Genomic DNA, 22737 nt, shown 5'->3' with positions numbered 1-22737 from the left:
GTGACTTTTTGTTACTTGAATTCTTTTCTTCTGACTGCCTGCAGTATCTTTGCTTTATTTTAGCCTGATAATTCTGAAATTTAGCCACAATGTACCTTGGACTTTGTACATTCTTGGTACATTCTTTTAATGACTGTTTTGTCCTCTGGTTCTAGGACTAAAGGACATTTTTCCTTGATAATTTCTTAAAACATTGTCCAAGTTCTCTTTTTGATTATATCTTAGGCATTCCAATAATTTTTAAATTTCCATTCCTGGCTCTATTTGGTTGCTTTTTTCCAGTAAAAGTATTTTACATTTTCTTATATTTTTTGATTCTTTTAATTTTTGTACAGTCATTAGCTTCTACTTGCTCAATCCTAATTTTTAAGGAGTTATTTTTTTTAGTTAGCTTTTTTACCTCTTTTTCTATTTTGCCAATTTTACTTTTAAAGAAATTGTTTTTCTTCAATTTTTGTGCCTTCCTTTCCAAGCTGTAGATTCTTTTTTTCCTTGATTTTTACTACATTTTAAAATTATTTTTTGAGCTATGTAAAGAGAATTTTTTGAGCTTGAGACCAATTCATATTCCTCTTTGAGGCTTCATGTAACCATTTTGCCATTGTTGTCCTCTTCTAAGTTTGAGTTTTGAACTTCCCTGTTGTCCCTTGCTGTGGTTAGAGCTCTTTTCTGTGTCTTACTCATTTTTTAGCCTATTTTATAACTTTTAAAGTTAAGTACTGCCCTAAGCTTCTTGTGCGGGCCAAGGGCTTGGTCTTTCCTTTTGGGGCTGAGAAACTGATATTTTGCCTTCTGCACTAAGCCTAGAAGCCTCATGGCTGGTCTGCTGTGCCACTGGCCTGCTGAACCAGGACAAATGGACCTTGGTTGCTTATCCGTGCTGCAGCTAAGAGCTCTCGCTGGCTTGGTTCACACTGCACCTGTGCTGGGTTACACTCCCCTTTCACCTGAGACAGACCTTTTCTGATGTCTTTCTACATTATCTTAATTTGGTAAATAGTTTCATTGCAGAATAAATCCCTATTTAATGTTGTTTCCCAGGGAAATTGGGGGGTTCAGGCAACTTCCTGCCTTCTCTCTTCCATCTTGGTGCTTGAACTCTCTCTGCCTTTCTCTCTTTCTCTCTCTGTCTCTTTTCCCCCTCTCTCATTCCTTCCTTTCCTTCCTCCTGTTCCCCCCCCCCCCACACACACACACTTGATTCACACTTGATTGTGCCATATACTGACATTTTTCCTATTCAGTGTATGTACATTTAAAAAAAAAATTTATCTGTCATTTTTATTTTCTATTTTCACATCAGATTATTTCTATAATATGTATAACTTATCTTTTCTATACCCATAAACAATGCCTTGCAAGAAAAGTTTCAAAATGAGAAAAAATCATTTTAAGAGAGTGATAATTGTATTTGACAGTATATGCATTATATGTATGTTCTATATTTATAGTTTACCTTTGCAATGAAGGAATTCTCATCTGTTCTCTATTGCAGAAACAATTCTGTTTAAAAAAAAAAATAAACTGATTAGTAGCTGAGATTAGGTATATAATATGCAGAAGCAAAGAAACCTAGAACTACTTGATAAACACACAGATCCCAGCTGTCAGAGAAAGGATATTTAACTTGAGAAAAACTGTGAAAAATTTGGTTTATGTAGAATTGAAAAGATTTTATACAAACATAACCTAACTAAAAGTAAAAAGAAAATAATTAACTGGAAGATATTTAAAATCTCATTTCTAAGGTGTGTAAAAAATGGATTAAAATTCATAATAATAAGAGCCATTCTCAATTGATAACTGGTAAGGGAAATGAACAAATAGTTCTCAAAAGAAGCTGTCAAGAGCTATATAATGAAAATACTTCAAATTGCTAATAATTAGAAAAATTTCTAATTATTATCTAATCCACTTCACACCCTTCAGATAGACAAAAATGTCAAATGTTGGAGTATCCTTGGGCAAACAGACATGTTGACTGTTGGTGGAATTATGGATCTGTCCAGCCATTCTGGAATAAAATTTGAAAACATATTCCCAAATTTACTAGATAGTACATGCCCTTTGAACAGAAATACTAGGCTTATACCTAGAAAGATAAAACAAAGAGGAAAAGTGACCCATATGTACAGAAATATTTGTTGTGAATTCTTTTGCATTAGCAAAGAACTAGAAAATAAGTAAAGAGCCATCACTATGAAGATGGCTGAACAATTATGTTATATGAATTTAATGGAACCTACTAGATTTTAATATAAGTTGGATATGAATTCAGAAAAACCTGGAAAGATTTTATGTAAAATAATGCCCAACAAGTTGAACAGAAGCAGGATATCAATATATATGCTAACAATTACATTAAAAACAAATAACCCTGGAAAGAGTTAAAAACTCTGATTAATTACAATGACCAACATGATTCCAGAGAACTGATAATGAACTATGCTGCCCATCCCTTGACAGAGATGAGGAATTAAATAGAGAAAGTGAAACATATTGTTTGGATATGGCCAGTATGAAAAAATTTTTTTATTATTGTGAATATTTGTTATAAAGGTTTTTTTGTTTTCTTTCAGATTATACAGGGGGTAGGAATGGAAGAGAAAAAATAAATGTTTGGTAATTGAAAATTTTAATTTGAAAAAAAGTCCTTCAAGTTTCAAATTATTTACTTGACTATTTTATAAGAAATTTTTTAAAAATTATTTGGAAATCCAGATTAATTTTGTCCTTAAAATAATGCTTTTCCTAGGCTTTCTTCCTTCAAAACAGGTTCCTTTTCAAAAATCTTTTAAATGAGTAATAGTTAAGATATGATGATACATGCATTTATATATACTTTTTTTTTTTTTTTTTTTTTTTTAGTAACAGTCATGTCACAAATTGAGCTCTTAAGGAGCAGAGACATCAGAAATCTAAGTTAATATTAATTATTGTAATTAAGTATGATGGCTTCTAAGATACAGTTTAAAAAATTGACAGTCAAGTTCTTTAACTGTTTTCATATTAGTTATTATAATGTCTTATGTTTCATAGGGCTCAAGGGTTCTAGTTGATGCTCGAGACAAGCTCGGTATTCCTTGGCAATATTCAGAGAATGAGAAGCATGGGATGTTCTTAATGGCCTTTGAAAATAAAGCTGGGATGCCTGTTGAACCTGCCACTTTTCAACTATATGTACCTGCTTTGAGTGCCCTTTGGAGGGATTCTGGCATCAAGGAAGCCTATAGCCGCAGGAGTGAATTTCAGTTGGTAAGTAAATGCATTCTATTATGGAGAAAAGGGCTGCAAAACAGACTGTTATTTTCTTTGAGACTTCAGCATTACTTTCTATGACTTTAATCTTTTTTTAATAGTATTTCATTTTCCCAAATACATGCAAAGATAATTTTCCACATTCATCTTTGTGAAACCTAGTGTTCCAAATTTTTCTCCCTGCCCTCCAGGAGAGCAATCAATCTGATATATAGGTCAAATATGTGCAATTCTTCTAAACATATCTCCATATTCAATGTGCTGCACACAAAAAAAAATCACAGCAAAAATGAAAAAAGAAATACAAGAAAAAAAAAAGACAAACAACAACAATTTAAAAAAAAAAGGTGAAAATGCTATGTTGTGATCTATACTCATTTCCCACAGTCCTCTCTCTGGGTGCAGAATGGCTCTCTTCATCACAGAACCATTGGAACTGTCCTGAATTACATTATTTTTTCTATTTTTTAAATTAATTTTTATAATTATAACTTTTTTTTGACAGTACATATGCATAGGTAATTTTTTTTTTACAACATTATCCCTTGTACTCCCTTCTGTTCCGAATTTTTCCCCTCCTTCCCTCCACCCCCTCCCCTAGATGGCAGGCATTCCCATACATATTAAATATCTTATAGTATATCCTAGGTACAATATATATATGTGCAGAACCAAATTTTGTTGTTGTTGTTCTTGCAAAGGAAGAATTGTATTCAGAAGGTAAAAATAACCTGGGAAGAAAAACAAAAAAACAAACAAGCAAAAAAAAATGCTCACAGTTTACACTCATTTCCCAGTGTTTCTTTTCTGGATGTAGCTGATTCTGTCCATCATTGATCAATTGGAATTGGATTAGCTCTTCTCTATGTTGAAGATATCCACTTCCATCAGAATACATCCTCATACAGTATCATTGTTGAAGTGTATAATGATCTCCTAGTTCTGCTCGTTTAACTCAGCATCAGTTGATGTAAATCTCTCCAAGCCTCTCTGTATTCCTCCTGTTGGTCATTTCTTATAGAACAATAATATTCCATAACATTCATATACCATAATTTACCCAACCATTCTCCAATTGATGGGCATCCATTCATTTTCTAGTTTCTAGCCACTACGAAAAGAGCTGCCACAAACATTTTGGCATATACAGGTCCCTTTCCCTTTTTTAATTTCCTTAGGATATAAGCACTGCTGAATCAAAGGGTATGCACATTTTGATAACTTTTTGAGCATAATTCCAGATTGCTCTCCAGAATGGTTGGATTCTTTCACAACTCCACCAACAATGCATCAGTGTCCCAGTTTTCCCACAGCCCCTCCAACATTCATCGTTATTTGTTCCTGTCATCTTAGCCTATCTGCCAGGTGTGTAATGATATCTCAGAGTTGTCTTAATTTGCATTTCTCTGATCAATAGTGATTTGGAACACTCTTTCATATGAGTGGAAATAGTTTCAATTTCATCATCTGAAAATTGTCTGTTCATATCCTTTGACCATTTATCAATTGGAGAATGGCTTGATTTCTTATAAATTAGAGTCAATTCTCTGTATATTTTGGAGATGAGGCCTTTATCAGAACCTTTAACTGTAAAAATTTTTTCCCAATTTGTTACTTCCCTTCTAATCTTGTTTGCATTAGTTTTGTTTGTGCAGAAACTTTTTAATTTGGTGTAATCAAAATTTTCTATTTTGTGATCAATAATGGTTTCTAGTTCTCCCTTGGACACAAACTCCTTCCTCCTCCACAAGTCTGAGAGGTAAACCATCCCATGTCCTCCAGTTTATTTATGATTTCGTTCTTTGTGCCTAAATCTTGGACCCATTTTGATCTTATCTTAGTATGTGGTGTTAAATGTGGGTCCATGCCTAGTTTCTGCCATTTGAATTACATTATTGTTGAAAAGGGCCATGTCAATCAGAATTGATCATTTGCTTTTGTTGTGTACAGTGTTCTCTTGGTTCTCCTCACTTCTCTCAGCATCAGTACATGTAAGTTTTCTGAAATCAGCCTCTTCTCATTTCTCATAGAACAATAATATTCTATAACATTCATATACCATAACTTAATCAGTTATTCTCCAATTGATGGGCATCCACTCAGTTTCCAGTTCTTTGTCACCATCATTTTTGCACATGTGGGACCCTTTCCCTTCTTTAAGATCTCTTTGGGATACAGACTCAGTAGAAAGCTACTGGATCAAAGGTATGCACAATTTTATAGCCCTTTAGGTATAGTTCCAAATTGCTCTCCAGAATGATTGGATCAGTTCATTACTCTACCAGTAATGTAGTATCCCAGTTTTCTCACATCCCCTCCAACATGTATCATATTTTCTTGTTACCCTTAGCCAATCTGAGAGGTGTGTAGTGATACCTTAAAATTGTCTTAATTTGCATTTCTCAAATCAATAACGATTTAGAGCATTTTTTCATATGATTAGAAATGGCTTTAATTTTTTTATCTGAAAATTGTATAGTATTGTAATGGATAGAGCACCAGCCCTGAAATCAAGAGGACCTGAGTTTAAATTTGATCTCAGACACATAACACTTATTAGCTGTGTGACCCTGGGCAAGTAACCCTAGTTGCCTCTGGGAAAAAAAAAAAGTATAATTTTAATCTTAATGTTCATTTAATACAAAGAAGCAGTGTTAGGTAATAGCTAGAGAATTGACCTTTAGGCTAAAGAGAACAGGGTTCATATCTTTCTTCTAATATACAATGGCTATGTGAACCTGAGCAAATCATTTAATCTCTCAATGCCCTAGGCACCTCTCTAAGGCTCTTAATTGTAGGCCCTGCTGGTTGCATTGAAAGAGAGAATTTCATCAGCTTATAGTTCCCTGTATCATCGAAATCATAGGTCCAGTGCCTATTTTCTATTTGCTTATTAACACAAGCAAGGTGCTGTGGATCTCGCTGTTTCAACTGTGTGAAGAAAAACAGTTGGGGTCACACTAGAAAATCTGCATGGGGAAAAAGAGTAAAATGAGTAATAATAAAAGCACATATGGTGCATATTATGTATGGTGTTCACCTCCCACACTAGCATTTGCACAGGAAAGCTGAGTCTCCAGATCAAGGCTGTGACATCTTCCTTATGGTTTGGGTAAGTTGAAGGAGTTCGAGGAGTTTACAGGTTTCCACCATGTTTATCTGTCAGTATCAATTAACCATTTTTAATTAGTCTTTATGAGAGGTATTTACCAAGATGTCCCATATAGTGAAAACTTTAGGTATAAAACATCCCCCCAAAAAAAGTCTGGCACATACATACTATCACCAGAGCATGAAGAGTCTTAGGGAAAGTGGGCTCAATATTATCCAATCCTTGTGGCAAAGAGGTAACTCGCTGTTCCTCTTTGCTGTCAATCCTTTTCTCTCCTTTTGGGGTCCTTGTACCTCACCCCCCTTGGATGTGATATACCTTTTCTGCTGGGCTTTTTGTAGCATCCCGAAGCATAGCCTTTCTTCATTGTTAATTAGTTTGTCCTAGTCCCCCCTTGCAGACACTGTTCTCTTAGGGATGTTCAAGGCCACTTCTAGAACTGTGGCACTTCACTATTCACAAATCCATAAGGCCTCCACTCATCAAGGAGAGGGAGCCCTGGGCTCTACTTACTCTGAACCCCCTCACTCAGAAGAGTTCTCAGCGGCTCCTCAGAACCCCTCTGACTTCCATCATCACAAGAAATCGCCCTGGTTCCAAATTGGTTTGCTGTTTTATGTAAAACCAAATGGCTTAGACAAATTTCTTCAGCCTATTCCTAAATGCTTTTTTTAGTGGCATCATTCTGCTTAATCCAGTGGTTTTTACCTCCTTCCAGATTGATTAGAGACTTACTTTAAAATGCCAATCAAATGAAATTGATTGATTCAATACAGTTGTCAAGGCTTTTTTCACATGTAGTTCTTAATAGATTCAATTGAGAAGTCTGAACCATCTGTGTTTCTTGAGGTAGGTATATGGAACCTTATGTTTGTATTGATGTTTTTTACAGTTTTCAAAGTATTTTTCATATGTTGTATTGTGTGTAATATGTAAGCACATATACATAGCATTTATCTGTATATTATACATGTGAATATATACATGTATAGTGATATATATTGTGATATTATACATTTGTACATCTATAATATTGTGTATAGTATTTCATATTTAATACAGTATTATTTACTGTTTACAACCTAAGAAAATCCATTTTCTAAGGAATAAGATAAACTTATGAAAAAATTAAGGGCATAATAATAGTCCTTTGATAAAATGAGATTGATTAATATATCTTAAAAGTTTATGGTTGTCTCCATTGATATATTGATACTGGAAAAAAATTTATATATTGGTCCTATCTATGTGTTCACTTGCAAATTATTTCTTTTGTTTTATATGTTTTCCTTTCAAAATCAGCAAATTTGAAATAGATAGAGACCCTCAACTGACAGATCTAAAATTAAAACCGTTGGGTGTTTGCTTTGTTGGCCATTTGGTTTCTTTTAAACTGTCTTTTGGCATTGAATATATTCTGCTAATTATATCAGATGAAAAATTTAAGTGTTTTTCTATAACTGGGGGACTTTTGGATGATTGATATTAATGTTTGAGGAAGATAACTTAAGTGATTGGTTGAATACAAATTATCATTAGTGAAAAAGGAACTGACTCTCTTAGTTTTATATATGCAGTGGCATTCACTTGTAAGGTCTTTGGTTTATGTCTAAGAATTGCAGTTTGTAGCGATGGAATGTGGTATAGAGCTTGAACTTTAGCCTCATTAATATCATGTTCATATGAATTGTAATAAAGTTCTTGAGTGAAGACAGATTTTTTTCCCTAGTCACTGTCATTTCTTCCCATTTACTTTTTTTGTAAAATTTAGTTAGATTCTCTGGGTATTTTATTTTCATTTTACACGATTGTATATCTAATTTAGGGACATCTTGTAGTATTGTGATGCTTGATGAAATTATCACAGTGTGATTTGCAAATAGTAAAACTTGAAAAACTTCATGATCTTTAGGAAATCCCTCTTCCATTTGAACTTTGTACCAGGATATTTCTATGACAGTGGCAAACCCCTTTAGCAGACCAATATATTAATAATCAGAAAGTTGGTGAAAAAAGTTGTTTTTGTTACATTTATTAAAGACTTCTGTGATTTTATTATTTGTATGGGAGAGATGATAAACACAATAGAATTTTGCAGCCTCTATACCTTTCAACTAATTGTATAATTACAGTGACTATTGTTGCAAAAACTTGATTCTTCTTTCCTTATACCATCAAGATTTTGCAGATATCAGAAAACAGGCATAAATGAAAAAATTAGCTATTAACTAAAAGTAGTTATCAATGTATTCATGTTCATCTTTTTGTAATAACTTCAATATTTCCCAAGTGTTTGATAACCTCTTTTTCATATATCTTGAGAATCATTTATTGAGAATCACATATATGTTGCACATAGCATAGACCTCTTCTGTGTATACCCTATCTAATACAGCTTCTTTTCCCATCTTTTTGTTTCCCTTCTTTTGTTTTGTTTGTTTATTTCCATCTATTTTTTCATGCAAGATATCAAGATCTATTTTGTTAAATTCCAAATATGTCATATCTCTTTGCATTGTTTTTGCAGTTTTGCATAGAAAGTAGATAACATTGGTGACAGTTGGTCAAGGATGGTTGCTGCCTTTTAGTTTATCCAATGAAAAGGCTTGGGTCTTTTGTTATTTAAACCTGAGAAGCCAGGAGATGGCCATGTTCCACACGCACATGGTGGGGGTTGGGATGGATCCCAGGTGTGCTTGCCGGACCTCTCCCTGCAGAGACTAAATAAATGCTTTTTCTTTGTACCTAAAGATATCTCTGATTAATTAATTTGGGAAAGGGGGTCTAGCACCCATCCCACACAGAAGGAACCTTGGACCTATCAAATCTTTTAAGTCTCTTATTTTATAGATGAAGAAGCTAAGGCCAAGGGAAGCTCCTGGCTTGTCCAAAGTTACATAGGTAGTAATTGGCAGAGGTAGAATTTGAATCCAGGTCCTCTGACTTTAGAGCTAGTGCTCTTTACTCACACTCTATAACTTCCTGTTTAATAAATAGGAATTTATAATATAAAACTTTATATATCTTTGCCCTTTGTATCCTCTGAATTTAGCACAGTGGTCATCACATGTTAAGGTTTATGGGTGGATTCATTTCTGTTTCATATATTTAGCTACTGAAGGCCAACTCAAGTACTTTTCCTTAAATGAAATCCTTGATAATACACCCTTGCCTCTCCAGTTGTCAAATAATTACATATTCCCCAAACTTCTTGAATGCAGAAACAATTTTTCATCGTTTTGACCTTGAGTTACATTGCCTGGTATGTAGTTGAGTACTTAAAAGTTTTGTTGAATTGAATTTTTACTTGCATTAATCTTTTAAGAAATATCTTATTTATTATTTGTCTTTCATATTAGTCACTTTCCAAAACCCCTTTCCCATAAAACCATATCTAAGGAAAGCCAGTCAACTCAATAATGATGTCTGACAACATATCTAATGTTTCTTTCCCCCCCTTAATTCCCTCCTCTCTGTTTCCCTTTCCTCTCTGTACCAAATACTCTTCACATAATTTTAAAAATATTTTGATAAATGTATTTTACTATAATTGGTTTCTTTTTTAATCCTATGAAATTTATTTTATAGACTTAAAAACATTATTCTAGGAAAGTTGTTAGATTTTACCAGGTTGTCAGAAGGAGGTGGATACATGATATTAAAAAAGTAAAGAACCATTTTTCCACCGTATATATTGATTTTCTCTTTTGTCTTTCTCTTCTCTTCATTTCCTTCTTCCTTCTCTCTTGGTTGTCTTTTCTCTCCCTTCTCTTCACCTTTAATTCCTCTTCCTTCTCCCCTTCAACCTCATCACCTTCCCTCCACCTTCTCCCTTCTACCTAGAACCTTCCCTTAGAATTAGAGGAGTACAAGGAGATCTTTCTTCCTATCCCATTACCTTGATCATCTAGGCCTCCTAAGATGGGAAGTCTTCTCCATAGCTCCTTTTCCACTCTCCCTTGTTCTTTGGATTCCTCTTTGTGCACCGGAACCATCCTCCTTGGATCGATCTCCCCTTCTCTTTGTCCAGCTTCACTCAATTAAGCTCTCTCTTTTCTCTCCCTTTTCTTTCCCCTCTCTCCTTTTCTATTCTGTCTCCATTTCTGTCTTCTCTTTCTTTTCTTACTCTTTTTTTTTTCCTTAATGGTCTCTTCACTCTTTCCTCATCCCATATCTTAAGTGCCACACTTATAGCCATCCTTTCTGTACTCAGAAAAGGGAAATAGCTTTTATTATCAGACTTTCAAAACCAAAATTGGTCATTCACAGCTTTTTAAAGTCTTATTGTTATATTTTCTTTTCCTATGACTTGGTTTCCCAATTTGTTTTTTCCTCCTCAAGAATTAAAAAGGGGGGATTTTGACAAAACTTAGCAATACATTTTAAAAGTCTTAACCATTATATACAGTCTAACATTATGTAAACATTTTTTTTTGCTGTCTATCATCCCATTCTTCCTAACTCTAAAACATTATGTACCTAAAAGCTTTTGAATAACAAAAAAGCATTAAGGTATTTTTATCTTTGTTTTCACACAATTTGCAATTGTTTCAGGCAAGATTCAAACTCAGGTTTTCTGTATTACACTCTATTCACTATACCACTTAGCATTTATTAAGCATTTACTAATGATCTAGGGGCTGTGCCAGCTTCTAAGGATATAGAGATAGAAATAAAATTGTCCCTGCCCTCAAGAATCATACATTTTATTAGAGGAAAAATGTAACTATATCTGAGTATATACTGAATGTTTATATAAATAGTGTAATGTAACCCCTAGCAGCTGTGTAAATCAGCAACTGCCTCAGAGAAAAGATGGCCTTTGGGCTGCTCTTTGAAAGAAACTAGGAAAGAGATGGAGGTGAAAAAGAGTTCATTCCTTGCCTAGAGATCAGAGTATATACAGGAAAAATAGCAAAAATACAGTTTCAAATATATTTGAGAAATAGTGATTCATATATGATCTTCATTTATTCTTCTTTGTATAGAAATATTTATATTTGACAAATTCAATAATTCTAAGTGATAGAAAAAGCCAGTTTGGCTCTATTAAAGAATGCATTAAAGAGAATAATTTATAAGATTAGAAATAGGAGTCAGGTTGTGAAGGGATTTAACTGCCAAATCAAGTTTGATTCCATTTGATTCTAAAAGTAATAGGGAGCCTCTGAAGATAATTGAGCAGTAAAGAGACATGTCAGTGCTATTACTTTGTGATCTATGTGGAAGATTGATGAGATTTAAATTTGGGGTACCCAAATGAAATTAGGGTTTCTGGTGGTCAGGAAGTTAAATGAGGTCTAGTGGCAGCACAAGAGTAGGGAGTTGTGGGATTCCCTTCTGGTGGCGCACGAGTCCCCTCTAAACCTAGATTGATAAGAGAGGTTTATTATGGGGACTGGAAGTAATGTTGTCTAGTCTAGTTAAAGAAATAGGTGAGAGTAAAGAGACACTGGAAACAATATTCCAGTGGGCAGAGAGTCCTGGGGTGCCAGGTATGATGCTGGCATGTTTGGACCCTCTGCAAAGAGAGGGCTCCAGTCTTTTTATAATAGGGGGTTTTGGCTACAAGCTAAAGGGGGCTTGTGGGCAGAGTCCCAGGTTGACTCCTCACTGGGTTTCATCCGGGATTAGAATTTGAATTGAATTCAATGGGTTTGTGGACTGAGCCAGATAACAAAGATGAAACTGTTTGTGCTTGGGGTGGAGTCCCCTGCCTGAGGCAGAATTGAAGGTTTTCTCCTTTAAGGATTTTTCAGAGTTTTGGGGTTCTCCCTTCAAGATGTAGTGAAAAGGGGAGAAATTTGAAGTAGACCATTTAGGAGATGATTAATTGTCAGGAGTCTACATCAGAAATGATTAGGGCCTGTTTGAGGGTGAAGGCTGTGTAAAAGTGAAGAGGAGATGGGAATGAAAAGTGTTGCGGAAATAAACTCACCTAGACTTAGAAAATTATTGGAGACATTCACACACAATTTTTCTTCTTCTTTTTTGTTCTTTTGGTTACATTTTCAAGACTCTAAATAAATACATGCTTACCAGCTCTTTGTTCTAGGCCAGTAGTCTATCATTTCTTTACTTTGAACCACAATCCTCTTCTCAGATTCCAGCTTCCCATCCTGTTGGTAATTTTCTAAATTAACTTTTCCTTTCAGAAAATACTAGTCCATGGCTTGTATAGAATAAAGGGTAAAGATAGAGCTGAAAAGGTAAGGCTAATTGGATAACAAAATGTAAAGAAAACAGAACAATTTTTACATCAGCAATACTAAGGACAAACAAACTTGAAAGATTTAAAAACTTTGATCAATATAGTAATAAACGATGATTCCAGAGAAATAATAATTTAGAATTGCTTCCTCTCCTCTGAAAGGTGATTGATTAACTATGCAGAATAAGACATGTACTTATGAGTATAATTGGACAGTAGTTGACTGTATATTTGTTGTAGGGGTTTTTCCTAAAGCAAGTGAGGAAGAGCTAGGAAAGAGACGGGATAGATGCTAGTTAATTAACTGTTGAGATTTTTCTGTTATATATTCCATAGAATTATATAGTCCATTAAATAAAATTCAACAAATAGTTCACTAAAATAAACTGATATTGCTATAAAAAGCTAAATTGATAAAAGGAGCATTGGGTGTAGAGAGAAGCATAATTAAGGAGTTAGGGATTGTATGTATCAATGGAAGCAACCATGTGGATTTATGATATATTAACTATAAAAGGAGCATTGTAATTACAGAATAACTCTTAATAATGTTTTTTGTCCTTAGTTATTTGGTTGCTGTCATTTGTTTCACTATTAAACATTATACCAGATTAGTAAAATTGCTGTGTCTTAATGTTGCCGGTATTGTCCTTATGCTTTCCTCCACCCTCTTTTCTTAATGTTTTTAGATTTCAATAACATGATTACTCAGGCATGGAATGCTATTTTACAAAGCTCTAGGGTAAAAGTACAATCAATTTTGTTATTATGTTTCCTTTGAAACCCAAAATTTATTCCAACAAGACTAATATATTAGGGTGAAATTTAAGTATAATGTAAATTTTACTTTGTAAATTTTACTTTTCTTCTTGAGAATCAGTGAAAATACAAAAACCTTTACCACATCACAATAACTCACAAACTTCATCCCTTTCTGTACCTGCTTCTATAAGCATACATACCTCAGGTCTTTTTTCAAAGTAAATTGTCATATTAACTATATTTTCTGATGCAAGAAGAGCTATAGGTGATCAACCTTTGCTACACACACTTTCCACCATTCCTTATGGGAACCCAGATACAGACAGAGCAACAGCCTGAGGCTGCAGATATCATCACTACTTATTGTAGTTTTTAATGCATTTCTAACCATTTTAACTTGTATAAAACTGTTTTTATTAGGTTCCTTTCTTTTTTTATATCATTGATAAAATTTTTGTTGTGTTGGGCCCCTGACTCCATTTTCCCCATAAGCTCTGTGATTTTTATTGTATGATTTTATATTGTGAGATGATGTTTAGGAAGAAATGTGCCACACTGTAAAAGAACTGTGTTTTTATCTCCCAAATTTCTTTTCTGAATTCCTAAAACAAATATCAGTTAATGCTTTGAGGTAATTATCACTCTTTTTACCTTGGAAAAGGGCAAATTAATTACATGTCAAAATAATTGGACATTCTAGGCTGATAATCATTTGAAAGTTTGCTGATATTTTTTCCTGGATTTGAAAAATAGTTTTTCTTTAGTTTTTTTCAATAAATGTCCAAAATATTTGAAGCCGGTCAAATTCAGTGAAAGATAAAGATTCTATAGCTGCAGTGATTCGATATATTTGTTTGGTTATCATGTTAGAACAAACAGCATTGTTTTTCCAGCCTTTTAAAGTGCTTTATAAATCTGTGGTGGTAATCTTTAGTGTCATCAGGATGAAGATGATGATGATGAGTTTCAATTTTCCTGTGCATGTGTATGTCTTTAACCGTGGCCCTAAACTTTAGTTTTTTAAGTCTGGTATTTTTGCCTTCGTTGTTCTATTTTATTGCTATATTCTGATCTCTTTTATGCATGTTCTCCATGTCAAACAAGCCTAATTCTTAGCCATTTTTTCAGCTCATTCATCAGCCTACAGACTAATTAAAAATTATGGAGGGAAAAATTCAGCTTTTCAGGCCAGTGGATAAAAGAGAAATCTCGGAAAACAAAAGACAGAGCATCATTTATGCTGGTGTACTTCTGAGGACAGTTTTATGGTAAAGTGCCACCAGCCATTGATTTTATTTCTTACTTTATAATTGCTAGCTCTTTCAGTAGTTCTTTCACTAGCAAGCTAACACATTCTGCTGATAAGAACCAAACTATTAAGTGTAGTAAATAAACATTGAGAACCCCCTTTTTGCAATGATGTTATATTTTCCTTTTCTTGTGATGTCTAGAAAATAGTTTATTTAAGGATTCATGACAAATAATTTACTCTGTCCAATAGATAAATTTAAGTGTATGGTATATATTGCATATGAAATATTATCTTGGATTTATGGAAATAGAATTACTGTGAAAATTATAATTGAATTTTATTCTAATATTTCTTTAACTACTTGGTTTTTGTGATTTAGACTTTTCTCTACATAAGCCACTGATTTCAAAGACTTCAGGAAAATGAAAAAGAGTTTCTCCTTAAGACAGAGATATCAAACATGCCCCAAAACACTCACAAGAGCAGCCCAAACCAGATTAAAATATAATTGGGAAATATTTAACAAAGTAAAGAAAAATAAAATAGAACATAGATAATGTCAATATAAGGTTTTCTAAGTCATTGTGTGGCCTACAGGGATCCTTACGTATAGTTTAATGGCTTCTGTTTCTAATTGTGTATGATATCACTAGTATAAAGGCTGTTTTACATTAAGTTTTCTGAGGAAGGAAAAGAACACTGGCTGTACTTCCCTACCACAGAATCCAGCAAATGATATAGAGGGTATTATTGAGGAGATGGGGAGTATAGTTGTGTTTGCAACTATCTTACCTTACAAATATATCAGAGAAGATTTAGATAAATTCTGACTAATTAGGGACTGCTTTCTATAGATTATTTCTTTAAAAAAAAAAAAAAACCAGCTGGTCAGAATTGGTGAAACTTCTCATTTTTGCTTAGAAAAATGGTTTCCAATCAATAAATAATGTGTGTATGTCGGGGCGGGGAAGGGGAGGGTATTTCTAATATAATGGAAAATATTTTGTTACCTTGTCTTCTCTTTCCTAGGTTGGTACTTAGCCTCTTTTTCATAGATAAATAAAAATTTAGAATTCATTGCAACATATAGTCGGACTCTTTCATGTAACAAATGAAAAATTGGACCTAAGGAAGTAGCTTTTTCAAAGAAATATTCAGTCATACATATAATAGTAAAGTGGCACAGCCAGAATTTGAATCTATGTATTCAAAATCCAAATCATGCTGCCTCCCTACTGACTCCTAGTGTAGTGTTCCCTTTTAAATAAATAATTGGAAAAATAGTAATCACTCATGGATAGGATAAAAAAATATACTAAAGGGGCAGGTAGTTGGTGCAGTGGATAGAGCACCAGCCCTGAAGTCAGGAGGACCTGAGTTAAAATTTGGTCTCAGATACTTAACACTTGTGACCCTGGAAGAAAAAAAAAAATTAAAATGACAATACTGCCTAAATTAATTTATTTACTCAGTGTCACACCAATACATATATATATTGCTTTTTAGAACTAGAAAAAAATAATGAAATTCTTATGGAAGCAAAAAAGGTCAGAATTTCAAGGGAAATCTTAAAAACTAGAAACAAAAAAGCCTAGTGGTGCTAGTTCCCAAATTATATTACAAACAGTAATTCTCAAAATAATTTGGTATTGGTTAAAAAATAAATCAGTCAGTGAAACAAATATTGTTACCTAACATATAGGAGTAAATGTATTTAATAGCCCAATATTTGATAAACACACAGACCCATGCTACTAGGATAATGACTTGCTATTTGCTAAAAATTAAAAAAAAATGCTGGGAAAATTAGACAGCAAATTGAAAGAATTTATATTTAGACCAAAGCTCATTCAAATATAAGCTTCAGATAAATATATCACCTAAATAAATGTAAAAGATCACATCATAAAGATTTAGCGAATATGGAAAAAATTACCTGTGAGATCTATGAATAGTAAAAAGTTCATGACCAGAGGATAGAAAGAATTATAGAAGATAAATGAATAACTGCATAAATGTAAAAAGTTTTTCATCCAATAAGACTAAGATTAAAAAAGAAACTATTAGGTGGAGAAAAAACTTTTGTAGCATTTCTCTGATAAAGATCTTGTTTCCAAGTTATATAAGGAAGAAAGTCAAATAATTTATAAAACTACTTTAAAATACTCCAAATCACAAGTAATTCAAGAAATGCAAATAAAAGAAATTCTGAGATTCTACCTTACACCAATCAAATTGGCAAAGATGACAAAAACGGAAAATGATAGGTGTTGGAAAAGATGAGGGAAATCAGACACACTGGATATACATGTGAATGGGTTCAGGCATCCTGGAAAGCAGTTTTAAATTATATACAAAAAATTACCAAATAGTACATATACTTTGACCCAGCTATCCATTCTGAGGTCTGTGGCCCAAAGAGATAAAAGAAATAGGAAAAGATATATACTCTCATATATACAAAAATATTTGCAGTAGTAATCTTTATGGTAGCATAAAAGTGGTATCTGAAAATATTCCCATCAATTGAGGAATGACTAAATTTAGTCGTAGCATATAAATGTGATGAAATGCTATTGTACTACAACAAATAAGGAAATAGATCATTTCAAAGTAACATTTATGTAATACTTAGATGAACTAATGTGAGTGAAGTAAGCATAATCACAAAAAAAATTTATCTATAATGTTAATATTATAAAAATTAGCAGACCTTTATAAACTGATGTAGATTGAAATGAGCAGAACTAAAGCAGTTTATACAATAACAACAACTCTGTAAAAATAAACAACCGAAAAACTTTGATCAATACAGTGTCCATCATGATTCCCACTTCCTGGCAAGAAACTGATAAATTTGGAGTACAAAGAATACATACACATGCATATTATACAACCAGTGAGGGAGTTTGTTTTGCATATTTGTTACATGGAATTTGTGTTTCTGTTCTCTTTTTTTGCCCAATGGAATGGGAAGTAGGAAATATAGAAAATAGGTTTCTATAATTAAAAACAATTAAAAGAGAGCTAGGAGTGCTACAGATATGCAATGTTACATGCACTGTAAGATGAGGTCATTGTATTATTACTGCTTAATTATTTTATTTTGTTACAAGAAAACTCACAGATTGGGGTAATCTGAAAATGTTTATAGTATTAAGAGACAAAATAGATTGAAATGAAAATTTAAACATTTTTATTGAGACTTTTAGAGGGTTTTGACAATTTTGAATAACTTGCCACAAACCCATCCCTTGCAATGATTAAGCAAAATCACAATAACAACTATATCTGAAAGTATATCATTCTGTGCTTAATAAATAGTTCACCAACACTGTTTTTATTTATTTGTTTATTTATTTTTGACAAGGCAATTAGGGTTAGATTAAGTGACTTAGAGTCTATCTGCCTCTGTTTAGCTTTTTTTGTTTTGCTTTGTTTTTCATCTTTCTTTTTGAGAGGAGGAAATTATATATCAACACTAGTCCTCTAGAACTAAAATTGTTCTTTGAATTTAGTCTGACTTCTGATATGTTTTAATGTTGATTTCATCTATATTTTTTTGTCCTTTTGTATTCAACTTTTTTTGTATCCTCCCAAGAACATATGGGTGGAACTGGGAAAGACATCGGAGCCATGCTGGTTATAATGCTCCTTGGGGTCTTGATCTCCAGCTGAGAAATGTGTCATGAGAATTGGAAAGCAGGAAGCTAAGTTGTTTGTTATTCTTGGATTACGTGTTGGAGAAAATCTTTTTAATTCCCTCCTACTTATAGTGTTGACTTTCCTTCCCTTCTTTAAGTAAGCATGAATGATATTAATCCTTTAAACCTTCAAGCAAAGGGGCAGAAATCTATCTACTATAAAAGAAAAAAGTTTGGAGGGAGAAAATGAAGTGTTTTTTCCCTTAAAGCAAATCATCATAGGAAATGGTTGTCCTGTGCCTTTCTAGAGGAGGTTGCATTTTTTTTTCCTATAGAAATGACTGTGACAAATATTAACAAGTTTATTTGTGTCTTATATGTGAGCATCTATTGCAGAAGATGAAGTATAGACATTATATTAAAACTTGATGAAATCAGCCAAATCAAACCTATATGATGGCTTCAATGAGAAAGTAGGCATAGTAGAAGACATTGAAAATATAAATTAAGAAAATGACTGGAAGGGGCATCGAGGTGGCTCAGATAGAGCACCAGCCTTGAATTCAGAAGGACTTGAGTTCAAATCTGGTCTCAGACACTTAACACTTCCTAGCTGTGTGACCTTGGGCAAGTCACTTAACCCCAGCCTCAAGGGGGGGGGGGAGGAAGTGACCAGAAGCTTTTAGAGTATTGAACTGGCATAGAAATGGTGTCCACTAAACTGCACATCAAGAGATCTGTGGGCACATATTGACTTAGAAAACTACATATTTACATTATATTTTATTTTGTTAAATATTAACAAATTATATTTTCATTTGGTTTGGGCCCACTCGAAAGATATTGTGGGCCACATGGGTTATATGTTAATTATAGATTACACAGAAGCCTGTATATCATTTATACTTTTTTCAGGAAGATACAGAGTTGAATAATTTCACAGAAATACAATTGATAATGTCTTAACAAATAGCAAACCCTTGATTTCCATCTTAAGAGTCTTAGATTTAGCTTCTTTGGTGTAATCAGATCAGTTGTTTAGAATGAAGGTCATTAGCAATAATAAAGTAGAAAGATAAGACACTTAATGCAGTTAAAATATTTCAAACACAACCCATTCAAATTAATTCTAAAAAATAGGAAATAAAAAGCAAAGCCATCAGTTCTGATTATAATCATTTTAAAAATAAGTTTAATGGGGCTAAAGGAGACCAAAAGAACCCCAAAGTCTGAGCCAACAAACATTTGCTTAGTTTGCCAGGGGTAAGTTTTGACTGGAAGCACTAGAGTACAAGTTCAATTACAAAACCTAGAGAAGGAGAAAAGTTATTAATAGATTCACCACACCGGAAAGGCAGAAGAAGTAGAGGGGAAAATGAACCCACACAAAGCTTAGCATTATTCCCAGGTATGTTAGATTAATCCAAGTATGTTTATAGACGGAGTTGAGAAAAGGACACCATGCAGATATGAAATATAAGAAGTCTGCCCACATTTCCACATAATCTGTTCTTTGCATCAATTAAAGTTGTAGAAGCTTGTGTTTGGACTTGACCATGACTATGCTTTTAGTGCTCTGTAAGGCTTTAGAAATGGAATTTGAGAACCTCAGCAGTTACAGCTATAATATCCAAAATAGATGCAGAAGGAATCAGTGCTGGAAATAATACAAGTTTAAGAGAATACATAATCTAGTTGTATTTATTATTAGTTGATTACGAAACCTAACTTGATTGATTCATTGGAGCAAAGTGCAACTGGAAGTACTCTTAAAATAAGCTATCTGTTGAGAGTATATTAACATTACATAGGAGCTACAAAGTTCTTCAGAGGACCTGCATCTAATGAGGTCACATTACAGAGAGACATAGGTTTACATGGATAAGTTGTAATCATTGTGGTAAAGAGAATGTATACATTAATGAAATCACATGTGCATTAAAAGAGTGAATATGTATATTTTTTCATCTGAAAATACCCTAGCTTTTATTTGATGGTAATGAACTAATAATGAAATATAAAAAGTAATAGCCCACAGCAAAAACCAGTAAGCACTATACCATAAATATTTTTACAGGAAAATTTTTTTTCTTTTTTAATAATAGTTTTTGTATTTTCAAAATACATGTAAAGATAGTTTTCAACATTCACCCTTGTAAAACTCAGTGTTCCAAGTTTTTCTCCCTCCCTTACCTTCATTCCTTTCCCCTAGACATCAAGCAATCTAATATGTGTTAAACATATGCATTTCTTCTATACATATTTACACATTTATCTTGCTGTACAAGAAAAATCAGATCAAAAAGGAAAAAAGTGAGAAGAAAAAAAAAGCAAGTAAACAACAAAAAAGGTGAAAAATCTACATTCAGTCCCCATAGTCCTCTCTTTGGGTACAGATGGCTCTCTCTATCATAAGTCCATTGGAACTGGCCTGAATCACCACACTGTTGAAAAGAGCTATGTCCATCAGAGTTGATCATCACATAATCTTGTTGCTATGTACAATGTTCTCTTGGCTCTACTTACTTGATTTAGCATCAGTTCATGTAAGTCTCTTCAGGCCTTTCTGAAATCATATTGATCATTTCTTATAAAACATGATAAGGAAACTTTAAACTACAAGTTGAAAAAACTCTGAAAAAAGTTGTAATTAATTCTTATTACTCATAATAATATGTAATGTTCTTACACACATATATTGAATCTAGGATATACTGTAACATATTTAATATGTATGGGATTGCTTGTCATCTAGGGGAGGGAGTAGAAGAAGGAAGGGGAAAATTTGGAAAAGTGAATACAAGGGATAATGTAAAAAAAAATTACCCATGCATGTGTACTGTCAAAAAAATTATAATTATGAAATTAATTTTAAAAATTATGTAATGTTCTTTGTTAATTTTCTGGAGGTCTTGGGAGCAGCCTTCATTTCAGCAGAGTAACCACCACAAGAATATCTAGCTGTTAAAAGTCCAAATCCTTTATTATCTCCTTCACAATCTAGTTTCCTTGCCTGGGGCCGGGATAGCTTTCTGGAGAGCCTTTCTTAGAGAACTATTAAGCACCATGCTAAGTATGTTTATAGACAAGAGACATTGTCTCATCAGTTCCACTGGCTTAGCATCTTGTAAGAATCCTTGTTTCAAGTTCAGAGTTCTGGCCCATAACAATAATAGATGACATGATAGAAAAATAGAGGCGAAAGGATGCCTTAATAAAATCGGCCAATAATTAGAATGAATAAAAAAGCATTTTTGTTTCCACAATGTTGAGGAAGATACTTGGTTCTTAGGAAGTACTTAAATGCTTTTTCATCCATTCATTCTGATCCCAAGCCACTTAAAAAGAATTGGCCTTTTTTAGGTTGATCCGATTAATAAAATTTGTTGCTATTAAGTCTCTGAAAAACAAAGTTCCAGTAGTGTTTGCACCTGAACTGCCAGGTATCTTTTCACAAAAGGGTTATGAGTTTGTATAGACACATCTAGATGGGTGTACAGCTTGATGTATTTTCCTTATTTTATATGTAAATAATTTCCTTTTTAAATGGCCCTTTGTAAATAAATGAAATTATACTCCAGTTAGTTGAAAGATTAGATTAAATCCTACTATAGTACAGTTTAAAAAAAAAACATCTTCCAAAAGCATAGAAAAGTTTTTAAATCATGAGGCCTTTCTTTTTTATGTCCATTGTGTTTAAAGAGTAAAAGTAAGTTCCTATGATAAAATATTTGCCTTCTAGAATGAGTAGATAGATTCTACAATAGCTGTGGTTTTCTCAGGGTCTCTCTCTTCTATTTTCTTCCTTTTCTCCTAATAGCAACCTGACTCTTTTTCTTTCTTTCTTCACCCCTGTTCTCATGATTTCTTTTCTATAGAAAAGCATGTTGTGAGAAGAAAAAAGTTCCATTATATTTTTTATTACATTGTCAAGTCTTATTAGTTTAAATTCTTAAAATACTGCTTTTTTTATACCTGGTATGAGACTTTTTTCCCCATAAAAGTTTTTGTCTTTTATACATTTGAATACATTAAACATATTTCTCTCAAATGATAGCAATCAAGCATTTATTAAGTGTTTACTCTTTACTGAGTATAGGGCTAAATTTTAGGAATTCAAAACTAAAAATGAAGCTCTTAAAAGAGCTTACATTTTATTGAGGGAGACAACCCATACATACACAAGATTTATGGAATATATTAAAATTAAATATAATGCAATTTGGTGGGGATAGGAGGCTAAAGAGACCGCAATCAGCCATCCGTTGAAGTCTCTGTCCCTGGCATCTGAAGTTTAACACACACACACACACACACACACACACACACACACACACGCACACTTTTAAAATTTGGGTAATGGTAATTCATAAATTAGTAACTTTCCTTTTAAATGCCACTAATTTTTATTGTGCTTTTTCATTGATTGAATCTAATTATAATGTTCTTGGAGACAAAATTGATGTTGGTTTAAGCCTTCTTGTTGTTGTTAGAGCTG

General features: G+C 33.2%; 1 protein-coding gene across 1 annotated transcript in view; it reads left to right on the top strand.

Annotated features, from left to right (window-relative positions):
* Positions 1–22737, top strand: part of GNA12 (G protein subunit alpha 12) — a 156820-nt gene that overhangs the window by 77485 nt on the left and 56598 nt on the right. Inside the window, exon 2 of the mRNA XM_074281196.1 lies at positions 3040–3255. Coding sequence (XP_074137297.1) covers positions 3040–3255 — 216 coding nt within the window. The remainder of the gene's footprint in view (positions 1–3039; positions 3256–22737) is intronic.

This window comes from Sminthopsis crassicaudata, chromosome 1 (genome assembly GCF_048593235.1).
Source record: "Sminthopsis crassicaudata isolate SCR6 chromosome 1, ASM4859323v1, whole genome shotgun sequence".
NCBI lineage: Eukaryota > Metazoa > Chordata > Mammalia > Dasyuromorphia > Dasyuridae > Sminthopsis > Sminthopsis crassicaudata.
This window is presented reverse-complemented; position numbering and strand designations above follow the sequence as displayed.